We start from the raw sequence: 20,675 nt of genomic DNA, 5'->3' as shown, positions 1-20,675 counted from the left end.
CCTGGGAACCAGTCTCAGAGGAAGACTGAAGATCAAAACACCATCCAGAATGGAGCATGATGAAGAACAAATAGCTGCAGCAATCCTCTTAGACATAGAGAGAAGGTCTTGGGAGTCCATGCCATTCAAGGCACACACAAAAAGAAGAGAAGGCCAAAGAGTGCGAGGCAAACCCAGAGGAAGATGGAGAGACAGCAAGAACACACTACAACAGCATTACGTAACAATGGTTGATGCCTCCAGGAGTGCAAGAGCCAGAACTCTGTATCTCCCCTTGATACCTGAAGCAGTAAAAGAGGAGGAAGAAGAAGAATCCTCTCAGCTTTATACCAATCCCTCCACAGACCCTTGACCAGTGTGCAGTGAGCATTCATAGCTAATTACTGTTGGCTGGATAATTTACTCAACTTCCAGGTGGGGGGAAGGTTGGTCATTTTTTTTTTAAACCGTTTTGCAATGCACCCAGCCTAAAATCAGTCGGCCTAATTTCTGCGAACAATCTGCTCTGATCCTGAAGGCCTGGAAACTAGCCAACCCCCCCCCCCGATATGGCCCACAGGTTCATAGAGCGCATGCCAGCCCCTCCCCACAGAACAGAGCTTGCATTGGCAGCAGAACCTCAGGCAAAAAAAGGGGAATTTCTTCCCTTTTAGCCTTTTGTGCTCCCGTACTTTGGCCTGGGCAGGGCATGGGAGCTTTCCACTATAATTATTAAGTTTACATGCATTAGTGCCTCCTGCTGATCAAAGCCATTCCATCCACAGGAGGCACTAAAAGGATGCAACCCGTTACATGAAATGAAATGTCACACGCAGAGCGTCAGATGCACACAGGCGTTCAGCTCGGATGTAGCCCAGTGACTTAAGTGCTGGGGCTCTGAGCCAAGAAGTATCTCAGCTGCAAACCTTAATATTTGACCTTGGGGAATTTGCAGTTCTTTTGATGACAGATAATTGTATTGTATATCATCACAGAACAATTAAACTAACAGAAAATGCACATTTGAGAAGCAATATAAAAGAACATTGTAAGCAATTTATATAGAATCATAAAGATACCATTATAAATATTAACATTATGAACATTTTAACGTATTGGTATGCCATCTTATTTGCTAAAAGAATTGCAGATCTGTGCCTTAAAAACGGAGTGTTGAAGGGCACAAAGCTATATATGTTGAGAGCAAAGCTAGTCCTAAAACAAACACCCAGCAATTCCCATCCAGCCATACTGGGTATGGAATGCTGGGAGCTGGAGGGCTTTGTTCCTGTCTAAACATTCACAGGATTTCCCTTAATAAACTGACATTAGGCATACTACTGAAAATTTGGATTATAGAGACTAAGAACCACTTTTTTTCTGAGTAAACCTATACCAATTCAGTGCCTAACAAAATGTAAATCGATCTCACCACAGTGTACTGAGATTTAAAAGAAGCAATACTGCAAACAATTTAAAAGCAGCAAGAGATGACCTTAAGGAGTGATATGATCAGCACCACTTTCAAAATGTAGTAGCTTAAAAACTGGATAAAAATGAGGGGTGTGGATGGGTTATCTCTGCCTAGAAGGCAAGCAGAAACAGAGTCAGGTGGTTTTGAATGGATTACGACAAGACTGAATCTTTAAGGTTGATTTATAACCTCAGCCAGCACCATCACAGAAAAAGCTTTGTCCTTGATGTCCACGTGCAAGAGTTGTGATGGCGAGAGGAGAACTTTCAAATCCATATGATAGAGCTGGTGCTCCCTTTCAGTCATTCTTACCGAGTTCCAGCAGTAGTGTTCATATGATTTTGTTCAGAAGAGACCCGGCTAAGCTTATGGCTTGGTGGGGCCATGAGGGACTGAACACACCGACTCCCACTCACTTGCTGCTTTTGCTTTGCTTTTGCTTTCCAAAACACCCCAGAAACACCCCCATGAGGAACACAGAACAGCTCTTCTGAATCAGAGCAGTGGTCCACCCAGCTGAGCACTCTGGTCACACAGTGGCAAACCAGCTGCCCACAGGATCCCTAAAGCAGGATGGGTGTAACAGTCCCCCGCTGCAGCACACGGCCATTAAGCCTTCTCCTCCATGAGTGCATCCAACCCCCTTTTACAGCTGTCCAAATTGGTGATCACCACCACTTCCTGTGGCAGTGAATTCCATAATTTAGTTATGCACTCTGTGAAGTTCTTTTTAACTCTCCAGAATCTCCCATCCATTAAGTTTACAGGGTGCTGGTACTATGGGAAACATCTACTTCTGCTTCATTGACTATGCTAAAACCTTTGATTGTGTGGATCACAACAAATTGTGGCAAGTTCTTAAAGAGATGGGAGTACCAGACCATCTTATTTGTCTCTTGAGAAACCTGTATGTGGGTCAGGAAGCAACAGTGAAAACTGGACATGGAACCACTGATTGGTTCAGAATTGAAAAAGGAGTTTGGCAAGGCTGTATACTGTCGCCCTGCCTATGCAAAACACATCATTAGAAAGGTGGGGCTAGATGAATCACCAGTTGGAATTAAGATTGCCTGGAGAAATATCAACAACCTCAGATACGCAGATGATACCACTCTAATGGCAGAAAGAGGAACTTAAGAGCCTCTTGATGCAGGTGAAGGAGGAGAGTGCAAAAGTTGGCTTGAAACTCAACATTAAGAAAACTAAGATCATGGCATCCAATCCTCTCACTTCCTGGCAAATAGATGGGGAAGAAATGGAGGTAGTGACAGATTTTATTTTCCTGGGCTCCAAGATCACTGCAGATGGGGACTGCAGCCAAGAAATTAAAAGACGCTTGCTCCTGGGGAGGAAAACTATGGCAAATCTAGACAGCATACTAAAAAGCAGAGACATCACCCTGCCAACAAAAGTGCATATAGTCAAGGTTATGGTTTTCCCAGTTGCAATGTATGGCTGTGAAAGCTGTACGATAAGGAAGGTTGAGCGCCAAAGGATTGAGGCCTTTGAATTGTGGTGCTGGAGGAGACTCCTGCGAGTCCCTTGGACTGTAAGGCGATCAAACCGATCAGTCCTAGAGGAGATCAACCCTGACTGCTCTTTAGAAGGCCAGATATTGAAGATGAAACTCAAATACTTTGGCCACCTAATGAGAAGGAAGGACTCGCTGGAGAAGACCCTAATGCTGGAACAATAGATGGCAAAAGAAGAAGGGGGCGGCAGAGGATGAGGTGGCTGGATGGAGTCACTGAAGCAGTTGGTGTGAGCTTGAGTGGACTCCGGGGGATGGTGGAGAACAGGAAGGTCTGGAGGAATGTTGTCCATGGGGTCGTGATGGGTCGGACAGGACTTCACGACTAACAACAACAAAAGTACTATGGGAGAGGAAGAAAAATGTCACCCTCTCCTCTTTCCCCAAGCTATGTATAATTGTAAGCACCTCTGATATGGCTCCTCTTGCTCACCTTTCTTTCTAAGCTAAATGGTGCCACCTGTTGTAATCTTTCCTCCTGGGGGAATTGCTACAAACCTTGATCTCCCTTGATCACTTTTTAAAAATTGGGTTGCACTGGCCTTTCTCTAATCCTCTGCTTCACAATCGGATTGATATAATAGATTTTTGTAAGAAGGTCAGCAATTTCATATCTGAGCAATTTAAGAACTTTGGTATGGATAACATGTGGGCCCAGTTATTTATCAACGTTCAGTTTTTCGGTATGGTTGTGAATTTCATATTTTGCCCACAGACTCCCTTCCTGAACACATAATTTCAGGAATGAATATCTGTCCTATATCCTCTGCTGTAAAAACAGGTGAAAATAATACATTCAACTTCTCTGCAATCCTTAGTACTCCCTTGAATCTCACTACCATACAACAGTCCAGCTAGTTCACTAGTTAAGTTCTCTCTTCTGATACATTTAAATAATTCTTTATTATAGTCCTTGATGTTGTTAGCAACATGCTCAAGGTTTTCTGTTTTGTTTTTTGCTACTCTTATTGTCTGCTTGCATCATCTCCTGAAGGAAACTCCCTTCTAATAGCTTCCTTGACTGTTAGTCATAACAACCTAACCTTACACTCTGTATTATTGAGGATGAAATAGCCCAGCATTTTAACCCAACAACAAACCTGGGGGCTGTTTAGCAAGGGAAACAGAGCACTTGCCCATTCATGATTGGCCTTGATAGCTGATGGGTTAATCACTGCATGAGCTGTGGTTTTATGTGACCTGGACCACTAAGTAGTTCTATGAAATAGCAAGTGAGATGAAAATATTTCAGAACAGAGAGAAAGAGTTTGAAGAGAAGCCCCATAAAAGTCATTGTATAAGTGTTAGCATGTGTGCCTGCTGCTCCTTGCAGAGCATAGAGAAGCCCCAGGAGTTGAGCATGTGAGCCATCTTCACATGGGAAATTGAGATCATTTAGAGACCTTTTAGTATGCCAAGAGTTTGGCAACTAGTCTGACAAAAGACACTTCATTGTTAAAGTAAAATGAAAATGATAACCAATCTCTGGAGGACCCAATTTTTCACAAGGTTCATTTACAATGGCATTCACTTGGGAGATTTTTTTTTAAAGTTTGCAGAATGAAGGATTGCTTTCTCAAAAGCTACTGGAAATTCTGTCTTTTGTTCAAGTCAGTTATGTATGTTCTCCTTAGGAAATCTGAAGGTCACTTTACTCAAGGAATTTGACTTTCTAGCAGTGGAAAGGCAACAGTCCAATGTAAAGCCACAAGATGCAGTCCTGTACTGGCTCTGGCATACTGGGAGCTTCTATCTAAGCCTGCATGGTATTGCACCCATAACTGATGACTAACGGTGGAGAGAGGAAAGAGCCATTTAAAATACAGCTCAGGTCAAATCATCTCAGGTTTTGGCCGAGATGTTGCCTGAACATTAACATTGTGCTTAAAAAAAAGGAACTGCCTCAAATCTAACTACTTAGTTTTAACTACTTAGTTTTAATCTAACTACTTACTACCACAGATGGAATGCGCTCCCCAGAGAGGTCCGCCTGGCGCCGTCGTTATTTGCTTTTCGGCGCCAGGCGAAGACCTTTTTATTTAAGCATCATTTTAATTGTTAACAGTATTTGCTTATTTATCTGGCCAGGGCGACTTCTTTTATATTGTTATTTATTTTATATTGTTATTTTATATTTTATATTGTTACTATTGTAATTTTTTATTATGTTGTAAGCCACCCCGAGGCTTCGGCAAATGGGGCGGCATATAAATGTTTAAATAATAAATAAATAAATAAATAAATAAATAAATAAATAAATAAATGTTAACAACCCTGAGTTCTATAGGTGACAGCCCTTGAGCTCTGGGATATGCAAAGCTTCTAAGAAGGGATGTGTGAAGAATCCACTTCGGGGGTGGGAATCCATCAGCTCCCCTCAGTTCAGCTTCACAGACTCTAGCGTACCTTCCTGCAGCCTGACGTCTGACTTGGCAACAAACATTCACATGGATGTCTACCCGGAATTGAGCACATGTGAACTCTGTGCAAGCAGTGTCCCTCTTTCACGCACATGACTTGCAGGCTTTCTTCGTGCTGCTCATGCTTCAGAAGAAGGTGGCTGGGTTGTGCAACAGGCAATCCACAAAGGTTTGCAGGCTTCCGCTTGGCTCAGTTCACTTTCTAAGCCAGGACTGAACCAGAAAAAGAAGTCTGACAAAGAGAAGATGCCCAGATTCTGTGGGGTCATCGCAACCCTGCTTTTAACTATAGACAATTCAACTCATTTATGTCCCATAAATTATGTGCATCCATTTTTGGATCATTCTGATAATACTTTGTTTTGTTCTAGCATTGGACTTAGTAAAGAGGCTGGCAGTATTGTGCTAGCCTTCCCCAGCACTGATGTGCACTCCAGAAGTGGTTGGACTATGAGTCACAGAACTGGGGTTGAAGTCCACACCATTGTAAGGCATTGGCGGGGAAGGCTGTATTGTGTGCTGGGTAAGGATGCAAGGCAGCATTGCTCCCTCTTGGTGACCTCTCCTTCCACCCAACAATGTTCAGCCCTGCCACCCATGTGAGGTGCCATCCTCACACGGGGCTCCACTCCGCCGCCATCCACATCCAAGTCAGCTAACGTCACAAAGTGTAGCACTCATGAGAAGGTGAAACAGTGTGGTAGCAGCTCGGTAGTTTTGTTCTACTGCAAAGCCAAATAGACACTTTGCTTATTATCGGCCACATATGCCCTGATGATGCCAAGGAAAGAGCTTCCAAACATCTCATGGAACACTTTGGTTTGCTATGAACCATTTAGCAAAAGCATAATATACTGAGGGTGCAATCTGAATGACTGCAGCAAGGGAAATAGGTCATGGCAGCATCTTAATCAAATTTTCCTTATGACTCTTGCTAGCATGACCTGCCAGATTGCCCTGACCTGCCTTGTTTGTGGGGGCAGGCACAACAATCCCCAGAGAGCCCCATAAATTTGAGGGTTGCTGCTGCCGCAAAGCCAGGATTTGGACAACGTGGCTAGTGGTGCCAGTGAGGGTAATCAGGGCCATCCAGGCAGCACTGTAGAATGAGCAAGTCTGCCGACGAGCTGCCTGGTAATCATACAAACTGGCCCCCTGTGACCTCAAGTGGGGATTCTCGCACAAAAGATTTTAAAGACAGATACATCCATGATATTGCTGAAGGATGATCCTCAGGAAATTCAACTTCATTTCCTGTTCTCTGAATAAGGACAAAAGTTTCTGCGGTTTTTAACCACATCGCAAATGGTCATCTGTTCATCACTGCAATGCTGTTTGAGTTCTCCCTCAGCAACATTTTATGAATGGTCACGATTAAGAAAATAATTGCCTTTTATACTTTTTTGTGTATTCTTTCCCTTTGGCAACACAGTTTATATCTGCCCCAACCCCAGCATGCAAATAAATATCTGCCAATTTGAGATTAACACTTCATGCATTTAACGAAGCACAGAGTACCCACAAAAGCTTGTGCCAACACAAACGAGTTAGACTTTAAGGTGCTACAAATGCTTGTTCTTGTCCCAAAAACATTTACCTCATCTTCCCTCGCACTCTCTCTCACCTTATTATACAAAGTATTGCGATAGTAAAGACTATAAGAATTGTCATGGTTATCACGCAAGATGGAACCCAAGTGGTTGAGTGGTCCAGGAGTTAGCGGATCAGCATGAGAGGAGGCCTGCTGTGGATACAATGGGGACTTAGTAGATGGGTTCAGTTTAGTATGAAAAAAAGGTTGGAAAACAGATGAATCCTGAAAGAAAGAGTAGACAAAGAATCTAGTTAATCGATGTCAAAAGATGGCATGCACTCCAGTCCAATTTCCTTGGATTCCATAATGTTAAATATCAACTTGTTATTTCAGAATGCTTTTCTCAGACATCTTCAGAATCATGTTAATATGGTTATGGTAGCAATAATTATGCTATAATTATGGCCTGAAAAGCTCTCTTTTAAAGCACTTCTCAGCAAGGAATCTACTATATTGACTCAAGTGTTTCTATGTGAGTGAATAGAGCTGCTTGTAAGACATTTGGAGAAGAAAGGAAACAGTTAACATTACAAGACCTCATGTAGCTCATGAATCTCTTATTTCCTCTATTCATCCATCCAGCATGACACAGTGATTTTCAGATCAAACCTGGTGAATCTCATGCATGCCTTGTGTGCTTATATCTGGGAGTCTTGCTCACTGCTGCAAAGTTGCAAAAGCTATAGAACTTGCCCCAGTGGAAGCCAGTCCCCCGGAGTTCCTAACAGATTGCGGTGTCTAATCTCTTCTATTTTCTTCCATGGTATTTATTTAGAAGATTTATAAACAGCCTTTCATTGAAAACATGCTTAACAGCACATTGCAATATAGACACGTACGAGTATATGTGTGTACCAATACATCAAGGCACAATCCAGTGGATGGGGAACCTCACATCCAGGGGCCTACCTAGCCATCCAGGTTCTCCAGAGGCCTCACAGCTTTTTTCAACCATGGATATTTGGCTGATTTTCCAGCATTTTGATCAGTTTAGCATGTGCTCAAGATCTTCAGCTCAAGATTCAGTCCAGCCCCCTGGACATGCACAAGGACCTGTGTACTGTTAACCCTACCCTTAACTTGGAGGTTTAACTCTGACCATAACACATGGGTATAATCTTTGTCCATCCAGACAGGAAGCCCAAAAGCAGCACTTGTTCTGCCTTGGCTGATCTCTCACTCTGCCCAATCTGGGGTAGGACTAGGCCCCAAACATGCAGAGGGAACCAGGTTTTATGAAGCCTAACTCTAATATGAAACTAAATCATAACCCAAACATGGTGGTAAAATTCCTCTCCATCCAGTCAACCTGAAGAAAGTCAGCACTCAGGGTGTTCTTGCTGACCACTCACACTACCTGCCCGATCTACTCTAGTTCCAGGCCTCTTGATACGTGTAGGGGCGTAGGCTAACCTGCAGCTCAACCCTCACAAGTAACACGGCAATAAAATCCCTCTCCATCCAGTGTGAAAGGGGGTGGCATGTGCAGGAGTACTGCCATTCACCACTCACTGTTTGTCCATTCTACACATTATACTTCTACCCCGCCTTTCTTCCTCTGGGAAGGAACCCAAGGAATCTTACAAGGTTATCCTTTCCATTTTACCCTAACAACAAATCCGTGATGTTGGCTAGGCTGAGAGATGTGACGGGCCCAAAGTCACCCAGTGAGTTTTCATGGCTGAGTGGGGACTAGAACTCAGAACTTCTGTGCCCCCACAGAATTCAGCACTGTAACCATGATACCACACTGACACTCCATCCAGTTCCAGTCTATTTCCAGGACACTAAACCTGCACAGAAGTTCAGGTATTGATAACCCAACCCAAAGCTAAACCTTAACCATTTTCCTTCTTTATATCACTCTCCATCTTGGACAAAGGCAGAACACGCATGCCTTGATAGACTATTCACTCTGTCTCCTAAATCTAGGCTCAATCTAGATCACTGGACCCACCAAAGGATGCAAATTTAACTATCCCCAATGGTAACCAGAAGTTTAACCCTAATCCTAACACAATGAGAAAATACCTTTCCATCCAGACTGCACACCCTCAGGATGCCTTAGCTGGCTTCTTGCTCTGGCTACCCAATCCAATCTGGGTATGTGTTCCAGGTCTCTGGAAGCGCACAGGGACTCGGGTTTTACCAGCCCTAACATGAAGCTAATACAATGGTAAAATCCCCCTCCATCTAGACGCCATGGCAAAAGAGAGCACTCACAGCTGATCGCTCCTTTTGTGCTCTGAACCTAAGTTCTATCCAGACTTCTAGACTTGCAACAGAATCCAGCTTTTATTAACCTTACACTGGAGTTTAACCATTAACAGGTAATACTTCACCCCACTCTGACAGGTAATATCCAACTCCATCCAGACAGTGCCTAGATCAACTGCTTGGTGTCTCAGTCCAATTTACACCTGTACAAAGACCCAGGTTTTCCTAACAAGAAATCTAACCTGAAGCTTAACCCTAAGACTTACTCACAGGCAGAATCCTTCTCCATCAAGACAGTGTGCCCAAAGACAGTACTCAGAGCATCTCTGGTTGCCTAATCTAGGTTTCCTCCAGGCCCCTGGACATGCGTGAAACAGACAGGTTTTACTAACCCTAATCCTAATCCAAATTTAAACCTAAGACGTGCAGATAGAATCTCTCCCCACCCAGGCAGCATGCCCAAAGGTATCATTCCAGGCACCTTGACTGACTGTTCCCTCTGTGTGCCTAATCTGGGCTAGCTCCAGGCTGCTGGACCTCCACCAGAAACCATGTGTGACTAACTGTAACCTGAAGTTTAACCATAACCCTCACCTGAAGCTTAAATGTCTCCCTTAACCCCAAATGCAGCACTCACCATTTCTTGTTTCAGAGTTCACTCTGCCCAACTAAGCTAGTTCCAGGTTCCTTGACATGGCACAGCAAACCAAGTTTGACTAAGTCAGTGTGGTGTGGTGGTTAGAGTATTGGACTGGGGAAGTTTGGGTTTTGGCATCACTCCACCAGAAAGCTCACTGGGTGACTTTTACCCAGTCACAGATCTCACAGGCTTGTTGTAAGGATAAAAATGGAGTGTAGGACAACTATGTAAGTTGCCCTGGGTTCCTCGCAAGAAGAAAAAAAGATGGATATAAATGCAATGCAATAAGAAGAATAAATAAGCATAGCCCTATTCTGAACTTTACCTCTTTTCATAACACAAAACTTTTTTTTTCCTTTCCAGGGGCAGCATACAAGGTATCTTGGATGACTCCTTTCTCTGGCTCCTAATTCTATACTCAAGCCAGGCCACTGGGCCAGGAAAAGGACCCAGGATTTAATAACCCTAACTCTGACCTGGTTTCACCTGAACCCATACCCCAAACTCAAACTCTTCTGCATTCAACTGCCCAAAGACAGTGGACAGGATGTCTTGGTTGAACTGCTTATTTATGTCTGCCCAATCTAGAGTAGTTTCAGACCCTTATACCTGCACAGAAGCCTAAGATACTGTACCCTAACCCAGAACTTAACCCTCAAAAAAATTCCCTCTTGTGTGTTTGCACTATTCCTCTATACCGCAGTTCCAGCTGAAGTTTGTTGTTGCTGTTTCCTGGTAACCCTATGAATGAATGCCCTACAAAAATATCCTGCTTTTGACAACTCTACTCAGCTCTTGTAAACTCAAGTCTGTGGCTTTCTTTATGGAATTAGTCCATCTCTTATTTGGACCTAAAGTTTACACTGTGGAAAAGAAAGACTTTCCTCTTCATGTAGCATTGGGATCTTACTTCTGAAGGTACAAATGATTAATAAGTACCACTAGAGAAGCTCAAAGGAAATCCTGAGAACTGATAATAATTTTAAAAATGCCTACCTGTTCAGTTTCAGGGTCGTTGGTTTCTTCTAGGTACTTTTTGAATGGGTTTGGCTGGACAGGCTCCTCTTCTTGTACCATGATTTTTGCTTTCACTATTGTGGGACGGATGACACCAGGCTTTGTCTTATTGTAGGAAAGAGCAAGACAGAGATTCATTTATTCAAATATAAGTGTGTGTGTGTGTATTCAAAAGCTATGGAAATTGAATGGATTATGACATATTATTTTAATGGTGACATATACAATCAGATACAAGGATGGCTATTATTGTAGAGCCCTCTTGGTCCAGTCCAAGGACTGTTAAATGTGAAAGAAGAAACTCTACAGTCTTACATCCCACCATATGGAATTATAAGATGGCGTATAATATTTCCAGCCCTATTCTAACTGGTAATAAGGATACAGAGATGCCGTAAAATCCATTTCATTTACAATTAGTGGATTCTCTGGTGCCTTTTGTTTCATTGTCCATTTCTTGATGGAATTGGACTTCTCAAAGGAAGCCGATCCATAAGCTCACTACTCTCTTTCTCCAGTGTCCTAGAAGACTGACCAGAATTGAAAGCTTTCTACAGAGGTTTGAAAAGTGGTCCAGTGGTTCTGTCCCTTTTGCCACACCAAACCAAATCCTAGATCCTCAAATACTTTAACATGGAGCAGGGGAATGTGTGCCTAGTTGTTAGTGTCCCTTCCATTAGGAATCTCAAAGTGGTGCGCATGTGTTTTGAGAAAGAAAACATAGCACAGGGTTGTGTGTGACAGACACTGGATAGAGGAGTTGGATTGTGAAACTGTGTCACTAACACTAGTCATATGGGGCTCGTGCTCCAAGTCTTCTGTGTGCTGCGAATTTCAGCCATCCTCTAGGGGTGTGAAGGACCTGGGGCCTACTTTTTTTGCAGGGAACAGAGATGGTTTGGGGAGTGAGTAGAGTGCCTGGGGTTCACAGCAGCCAGCAGGAAAAAGGACCGGGGAAGAAGCTTCTCCTTTTCTCCCCAAGCCCCTACACTCCTAGAGAATGTAGGTTGTTGGGTGGGAAGAATTTATCACTCTCTCTCTCTCTCCTACCATAACAATGCACTGCTTTCTATAGAATATATTTAAAAGGAGTTAGAAGGATGCTTCAAGCAAACTTGCGGGGAAAAGTCTTCCCACACATGATGGTTTTCCAGACCTTTCCACACCCAAACTGAAGAAGAAGCTGGATGTTCTGGGGGGCACTATAGCTTCATACAGTAGTTTCAATTTTTCCAATGCAAAGCATTCTGTCAAAATGGATAATAAACGACTTTGAATGCTTTTTCTCCATAGTTCTACCAGGGCTATATTTCACTGGGAAAATATTCCCAGAATACAACTTATTATTTAAATCTTAAATTCTATAGTCATAAAAGTCAAGTGTCTCACACATCCACTAAGGGAACAATAAAGCTTCAATTTCATGTATCAGAACATCCAAAGGAAAATGTCTTGGATTAAAAAAAAAAGATTAAAAAATGCCTCCCTCTGTCAAATAAATCATGTTTTACCCCCCTAAAAAAGCCTATCAGAGAAAGGCAATTATTTTTATTTGCTTCTGTATTTATGAAGGGACAAATGCTTTGGATATCCACCCTCTTGACACACAAGGTACTTCATTTCTACATGTAAAAAGGAGCAACTAATCTTTTGAGTTACCTTTGGCATTCCACAAAGGTTCACGTATTCCTTTTGGATTACATTCTTCATCTGTTGCCTTGCAATAAAGGAAACATCAGACCCCAATATGGGATCTATGGAGGATGCCTAATATCTGAACCATCTGTGCTTGCTCCTGGCCTATTACTGCCATTCCACTTCCCCATTGCAAGATTCTTTGTGCTTAGGGATGAATACTTCATGTATTCAAGATTCGTTGCATTTTTAGTCCACCTATGCATCGCCCTTGGTGAAAGAGACATGGACAAAAAAGCAGGCATTGCCCTCATACTTACAAAGCCTATTTGCATGTATAAAAGGACTAGAAACTTGATTTGAACTGTAAAAATTTCAGAATGCTGAAATTGTTCACAAGACCAGGCCTGGGCTAGAGAAAGGATGTTGCTTTCAGCCCTACAATGTTGTGAAGTGAGATATATTTTCCAATAAGGTTCCCCCGGGGACCAGTAAGACAAGGCATTTAAAGAGTCGTGTAGCTGCTGCTTACAGAGCTTCGAAAGCAGCGGCTTTCCACTTACCACTCAGTGGCACAAATAGGCTGGTGAAGGGCTTTTTGGTTAATAAAAATAATGTAAGCCTAAAGCTGCCTGGCTGGAAACATGACATACAGTATATGGGCTGGTCCAACGCAATTTAATTCCAAGTGTGTTTAAAGAGCAGGAGTCTAAAAATCTGCTGCATTTATTTTAATCCTACGGAAGTATTTCAGAAAGCCTCTTTCCCAGTTACTTGATGGTCCTTCTGCCGCTCCCCAGGGATGAGCAGCGTGTGGCCCTCCCACTTTCGACCTTCGGCAGTCTCTCTCCTTGGCCAGCGTAGCCAATGGTTAGGCAAGACGGTAGCTGCAGGCCAGCCATCCGTGGGCCACGCTCTGCCTGCCCTGTGCCAGGCAAGCCACATCCCTGCTGTCACCAGAGAGTGCTGGGCACCGTTCCCTCCCTGCTCCCCCGTCCCACTTGTGGCTTGCGTTCCCACGAGTGTCACCATGTTGCACTCCTCTCCCCCAGCTTCACACAGGGACAGCCCAGACACCCTCGCATCGCCTTTCAGCCCCAGGGCCACTTCCAAAGTCAGCGGAGGAGCCACGGGCTGCACACACCTCCCCTCCCTGCCCACTGAGGTCTCAGGATCCTTAGGGGCTGGGGTGGAAGTCAAAGCCTCTCTTATTCCTCAGCAAGATGGCTGTCCCCACTGCTTCTCATCAAGGGAGCGTGTGATCAGCTGGGCTGCCCGAGAATGGCTGAGATCCTGCTGGCCTTGTGGGCTGCACAGCGGGTGGTCAAGGGCTGCCCCAGCTCCCGGGCCACAGTTGCGCACCCCAGCCTCGGTCCACACAAATCCGTAAGCGAGCTCTGAAGGGCTCCCCTGGCTGCATCGCTCTCCACAAATCCCCGTGGCCCAAGGAGAGCACTCTGTGGTTACGGCCGGCTCAGATTCTGCTCCGGAGCTCAGCTCCCCTGAAGGGAGGGCAGTGAGGCCGGCACTCAGGTTTATGCCCTCCTTGAGAGAGCGCCAGTGGGACACCCGATACGCTGGGCATGTTGCACCCCACCCCTCGGCATTCCAGCATGCTTTCTGTTCATTTGCCATATGCTGGGTGGGGAATTTATAGGCACAACCCCGGCTGCAACCGCCGTTCCCTTGCCCAGAGCACTGTCTGGGACAGCATGCTAATGACTCCAGGTATCCTAGTCAACACTCTTCTGCCAGCCTTTGGGGAGGAGTACGAGGCTGGAGGAAGGCTCTACTCCCCACTGTCAATCAAGGTGCTGCTCTCTATAGAGGAGACAGCAGCTTTGGGGTGGGCATACTGGTCATGGGTGGGGGTGCAGTGTGCAGCAGGAAAACAGCCCATGCGTGGGGAGAAAGGTAACCCCCTCCCTGTGAACTCTGCTCTCGATCTAGATTCAGGCCCAACCCAACACGGCTGCTATTCCAGAGAAAGGCAAGCACCCAGATCCCAGTCCATTTTTAAAACTAGCTTGGCCCTATGTACTGTGTGCATATGTGGCTGCATCAGGGACCATTTCATTAAGAAAATGATAGTATAGTCATGAAACTTACCTTTGGGCCCTCTGGCACTGCAGAACCAGATACATAGAGGTTAGCCTGAAACAAAGTATGCACCCCATTAAGTCAACAATATATAATATATATATGAGTCAATGACACACACACACACACACACACACACACACACACACATATATATATATATATATATATATTAGTCATTTTAAGGGTGAAAGTGTTGTGAGGGGAGGATTCAATAGTGTACACATTTTCTGTGGCCCTCATCATGTTTCCATGTGAGTTTTGCTTTCTGTCTTCCTTTCTTTTGAGTCTTCCTTTGTCATGGGAGAAATTTAAGATGGTACTTTAAAACTTACAAAAAAATTACATGTCAGGGTTTTGTTGTGTTTTCAAAAAAGTAGAACAAACAGGAAACATTTCATCCCAACATCTAAGAACTGCAGTAATTACTCCCCTACTGTTACCTATTCCAGGGTGACCTGTTTTTCCCTATGTGTCTTCTCTTTTAGCAAATCAAGCAAACAGATCACAATGAAAACCGCAAGATTCCTAGCCAGCGCTATTAAATAAGATCTACTTTAGCTCCAGAATTCTAACTTCTATAGGTCCTGAAAGGATATGTGCAATGAATTATCCAATAACTTTGGTACTTGTATCTAATATAAATCACAGAATGTTTTATGGTAATTTTAGCTTAGTACATTTTATTTGTACTTATTTTTGTACATTTATATTTTATATGCAAAGGCATATGGCTGATGCAAATAGAGATTGATCTGACTCTTTCATCACGGAACCACCGGAAAGTCAACAAGGAGAAACGGAATCCAACTGAAAGCTATTTCCACCGGCAACCAGCTGAATTGCACAAAATAAAATACCCACGGCACCCATTTTTCAACATTATATTTGAGTCTCATTTTGCTATAACCTTAGTATTTGTGACAACGGGCTAACAACTGCTTAGTCACTGTAGGATATAAACTGACCATTTGGAAAGTCCTAGAAAGTTACTGTTGAGAGGATGTCCCAAGCATCTTTTTATGAGCTCAACTGTTCCAGCAGAATGAGAATGAGAACTATCATCTCCGTTCTCTTTTCCAATCACTGCAGGCCAGCAGGGCAGAGCAGCGCAGGGCAGAGCAGAGCAGACAACTTAATCCTAAATCACTTCTCTCAATACCTATTACACTGACTAAGCAATACAGAAAAATAATAAACTGGTGATTTTATTACTATTATTGCTTCTCCTTGGACAAAGAACTCTGCAGTCAGCCACCAGAAAGACCAAGAAGCCACAACATTAACTAAGGGAGCTGTTTCCTACTTTTTACGGAGAGCAGACCTTTACTTGAAGCTGTCCTCTGACTGAAGAGCTGCCCAATTTGAGTCTAGACGAAAGAACCCAAAAAGGGGGAGACCTTGAGTTTGTTGATCAACACAAGCAGCTTGAGCAGCCACACAAGTCCTCTACCCTGGGAGGCACTGCATTGTCATTCAAACTACAGTATTCTTTCTGAATATGGATTTGTACATATACATCAGTTTGTTTTTGGAGGTGTACACATGACTATCCTAATCATAACTGACAGACAGACAAGCTGTAAGAACAGCTCTGTGTACATACTAAGTTCTCTTGATAAGTAAATCTGCAGCATTAACCTATCGCAAAATAAATAGTTGTACACCCATTGTCAAGAACTTCACTCTCCGCCAGCTGCTCTGACTGTGAGATTGCATCATCTTGCTGTTGTACTAACTGGGAGCACCATCCATTGGGTAGCAAGACATAAAGGCACAAAGTGATGCAACCACCTGAGAAGTTGCTACCTGGAGATATTCCAGCTTCAGCATTCAAGGCCAGAGACAGGCCTCGTCGATTGATTCAAGTGATCTCAGTGGTGCTCCTACGAAAAGCATCCCCTTACCATCCTCTTGGAGTTTAGGATCCATGTTGGAGCTGCCCTGGTACTTATTACGAGAGATTTTCCCTGAGCCATCAACACGGGAAACAAACAGGGCAGATGCAGAGCTGTGTAATGGCATCCATCTGCTTTGCTTCAGGCTTGGATCCTAGACAGGCCCTTTTGGGAGACCCAGCTATTGTTTTCCTATTTAACTTGGATATTGTTTCACTTTTTGCCTCTTTCCCCAACTTAATAAACTTTCTACCTCTAGACATCTATGTGTCTCCTTTCAAGTAAGCCTCAGTTCTAGTCTTTGAACAGAATACTTTGTTACTGCACAGCATTTCAGGCTTGCGACTTCAAACAGAGTGCTGAATTCAACCCTTATTTCGTGGTCCCGAACATGTCCCAAGAGATCCAAGAATTTCCCAGTTCAGAAGGAAGCGGATGTAAAAGAAATGCAGGCAGTCTAATGACTATTTCTTGTTCCTTTCTACCTTGCAAGGAGTTTGGGCAATCCCCTTTCCCCCTTCATTTTAAAAATATATATTTATGCTCTCTGTTTCACTCTACCCCTGCAAGTGTGTGTAGAAGAAGAATTTATATGTGATTCCATTAAGACCTCTAGACTTTGTAATCACATTACAAACAAAAACATGTGTGGTATGGTAGAAAAACTGAAAAAATTTACAGTGATTTACAGGAAATTTCCAAATATTTTCTTGGGGTTTTTAAATGATGCTTTTTACAGTAGTCTTGATTAACTGCATTCTGTTGTTTAAACAGAACAAGATATTATTCAAGGAAAACACATTTTATTCATTAGTACTATGTGTTTTCTTCATTTACATCTACAGTATAGCCTTTCATTTTCATCTAACCAACCCAGGGAGTCTCTGAAACTCTTGAACTGGTTTCTAGAGGCAGTTTTGAGTTGGGTAACGACAAACAAGCTGAAACTTAACCTGGACAAGAGGGAAATCTGGTGGGTCGGGGAAATAAGTACTCAGATGGAAGCTTACTACTGTCTTAAACATGTTTTCATTCCTTGTGAAGAAGCAAGTATGCAATTTGAATGCTCTGGCAGACTTCGTACTAACTAGGAAGCCACAGGTAACTGCAACGACCAGGAATATTTTTCTAGGGATGTGCCGACACTACATAGAAAGTTTGTGCAACTCTCATGCAATGGTCTTTCCAAGGACTGTTTTGCCCTAGGCCAAACCCTGAGCCTTTTTTTAAGCAAATGAGCAAACCATGGCCTGTCCCAGAGTCCTCAAGCTGGGGCCAGCCAGCACAGAGATGGTGAAGGGGAATGCAGGGAGGGAGCAAATATTGAAAATCCATCAGGTTTTCACTTCTGTAGCAGATTCCTCACACATGCTTATTTTTAGTAGCTCAGGCTGGTAACTCACTGGCAATGCCAAATTACTGTAGCTAAGTGGGGCGAGGGTGGGGGGACCAAATTGCCTTGGAGAGGTCTGCTCAATTGCCTGCTCTGTGGGGAGCCATGATGACAGAACTGCTGCTAAAAGAAGAGATGGTATATAATGCCTTGTTAAATGCTAACACCTCCAAACCTACGCTCTCTAGAGATGGACTTCTGTTATTCGGTCGGGTAGATATAAAAGTTCCCACAATCACCATGTGACTGTGATCTTGAATACAGCAGTCCTGTTGCTAAAAAGCTCAGTTCCTAGTAAGAGTCACAAGGAAACATGTCTGAGCTCTGGAAGTGCCACTTTCAGATCTGGATGCTCTTCCCAATCCCTAGTGGGGACTCACTGCAGTTAATCAGTGATGAAGGAGAAAGACTCTGCACATCCTTTCCTCCGTTCATGAATGCCAAGATGGAGCTCTGCTACTCTTGAAAACAGCACTGAGCTCAGGCACAAATTAAGGTCTGGTTATAATGGTACTTACAAATCTCGTTTCCCGGCCAGCTGGTCTCTGTGAAGCTGTAGGTGTCTGTAGATCATGATTAATCATGAATAATAGCAACATGGATCAGACAGATCTGTGTGCATTATGCAAAGCATTTTTGCCACATTGTTACATTCAGGCACACTGACTCCCCTTCCCCGCCTGCCCTTCCCTGCATTAGTACCCAATGCCAGTTATGTAAAATATTCATTTAATCAACAGGATGTATACATGGAGGAAAAAACAAGTTTCATTAAGACTTGCTAATAAATTGCTAATAATGAATAAATTCATTAAACAAGCTACTAAATTACTGTGGCCTATTATAATTATTGATTCATCCCAAAGGTTATTAACATTCTTTAATTGCAGTGTGTATATGTACTCGCACAGATACTCGCACTCCTTCTGGGAATTTTTAAAAAATCTCAAAGGTTAGTCACATGACTATTGTTAGGCAGAGAAAGGTGGTCACCTGAAATTATTAGATCTTTAACTATTATTCTATGTTCCTTGTGATGGAGAGGCACTTGGGGGCTTTTCTGACTTAGGTACCAAAATAACTTAAGTTGTGAGGGAATTTGTTGCCCTGCCTCAGTTGTCTCGGGACGGCACTGCTCCCTGTAATAATTGCTCGGCGTGGCTGGCATTTCAGTTTTCTGCTTTGAAGTTTTCTTGCCAGCAAAAGCACCACAAGGAAAAGATGACACTAGCATGGGAAGTTGTGATGCCGTTTGGAAGAATCATGCAGCTAGTTGTGCTACACATAACAGCCGTGGCACATGGGAGTCTCCTGCCCAAGGACGCCTGAAGTGGTGAACAGAGATCGGCAACTAAATCAGGCAGACACACAGCCAGGTGTCGAAGGGTCTTCAGAATGCAGGCAGAGAGCAGATTAGCTTTCCATTGATGTATCCCCTTTCCCAGTTGTTGCTGAAGGTCTGAGAGTCCCCTGGTGAAGTGCCTCTCCACATATTGGTGAGTGCTGGTGGGCCAACCAAATGGCGGCAGCGGCAGCAGCAAGAGCTGCAATTAGAATCAATGCTGGGCAGATGCAGGCTGCCATTTAAATTGCTCCCTAGGCCCTAAATACCCCACCAGGGGCATTATGGGGAATAAGTGATGACTCGTAGCTACGAGTCTAATGCTTATCAGAGCACCAGAAAGAAATGTGAAAGGAGGCCCAGGGAAAATAGCAGTGCAAACCATGGGCCAGCTGACAATGCTGACTTGGCCACTGTGTAAACCTCGAGGTGCAGGAGCTCCATGATGAAGAAAGACACAGACAAACACAGAAAGGCATGTAAGTCTCTATCTTTTAAAAGAGCATTGTCCTATCATTTTGAAAATCGGGAAGACCCTGTAGGTATTTCAAAGAGGAACTAAAATGCACTCCCCAGAGAGGTCCACCCAGCACTGTCATTATATGCTTTTCGGTGCCAGGTCGAGACCTTTTTATTTGATCAATATTTTAATGTCAATTGATTTAATTGTATATTTATTTATTTAACTTATTTTAACTCTGTTATTTTTATATTCAGTTGTGCCAATTTATTTTGTTTAGGACTTATATTACATTGTAAGCCGTCCAGAGACGACAGTGATGGACGGCCTATAAATGCCCTAAATAAATAAACAAACAAACAATGCATATAGATGTAGAGATGACTTATCTCCCTTACTATTGTGCATGCTTAAAATAAAAGGAAAGGTATACCATTCATATTAACTGGGTTTGAGCCTTCTTGGATTTTGTTTTATTTTGTTAATGTTGTTTTTGTGTTAAGAAAATAACCTCACTGATCTCTGAAGACAGCTGGGTTAGATGATTTCTAACACTATATCAGGGGAATAATATTCACTTACTTTGCCTATATTTGAGTCCAAAATGTTCTGCACGGAGCTTGGAGAAGAATCAGACTGGTTCTAAAAAGAATGGGTGCAAAATTAGAGGTGTTCAGCAGCAGAGGCTGAAGGAGGGAAAGGAAGCACAGAAATAAGCTACTACAGGTATTTGCATACCACAGAGAGAGGGTTCTGTAAAACCTGGTCAATGGCTGCACACAGCTCTTCAGTTTGCTGCCTGAGCAGGGCCGGGGAACAGATCTACAAGATATTTAAAGAGAGATTACTGCTTCCATGTGCCTCAGTCCCCAGCTATGGGGATGTCATCCGTGTTCCACATGAATGGCTGCTTTTATTATTGAGATCAGCTTGTTCTATTGACATTGCTTTGCGTGTCCTTGTTTTGTTGACCCA

General features: G+C 43.4%; 1 protein-coding gene across 8 annotated transcripts in view; it reads right to left on the bottom strand.

The window, feature by feature from the left end:
• Nucleotides 1–20,675, bottom strand: part of LOC123019302 (muscular LMNA interacting protein) — an 85,373-nt gene that overhangs the window by 11,644 nt on the left and 53,054 nt on the right. For 5 of the 8 annotated variants that reach the window (XR_006413903.1, XM_044422104.1, XM_044422098.1 and 2 more), the window contains 6 exons: nucleotides 20,439–20,522; nucleotides 20,283–20,342; nucleotides 18,417–18,461; nucleotides 14,617–14,661; nucleotides 10,852–10,977; nucleotides 7,029–7,220 (listed from right to left, as the gene is read on the bottom strand). Coding sequence is in view for 7 of the 8 variants with exons in the window: in XM_044422104.1 (XP_044278039.1) it covers nucleotides 7,029–7,220; nucleotides 10,852–10,977; nucleotides 14,617–14,661; nucleotides 18,417–18,461; nucleotides 20,283–20,342; nucleotides 20,439–20,522 (552 nt within the window). In the remaining variant the exon portion in view is untranslated. The remainder of the gene's footprint in view (nucleotides 1–7,028; nucleotides 7,221–10,851; nucleotides 10,978–14,616; nucleotides 14,662–18,416; nucleotides 18,462–20,282; nucleotides 20,343–20,438; nucleotides 20,523–20,675) is intronic. The other 3 variants (XM_044422102.1, XM_044422103.1, XM_044422101.1) reach the window with 2 other exon arrangements.

This window comes from Varanus komodoensis, unplaced genomic scaffold (assembly GCF_004798865.1).
Source record: "Varanus komodoensis strain SLA01 unplaced genomic scaffold, ASM479886v1 scaffold12, whole genome shotgun sequence".
NCBI lineage: Eukaryota > Metazoa > Chordata > Lepidosauria > Squamata > Varanidae > Varanus > Varanus komodoensis.
The sequence above is the reverse complement of the archived record's forward strand: the minus strand, read 5'-3'. Positions and strand labels throughout refer to the sequence as shown.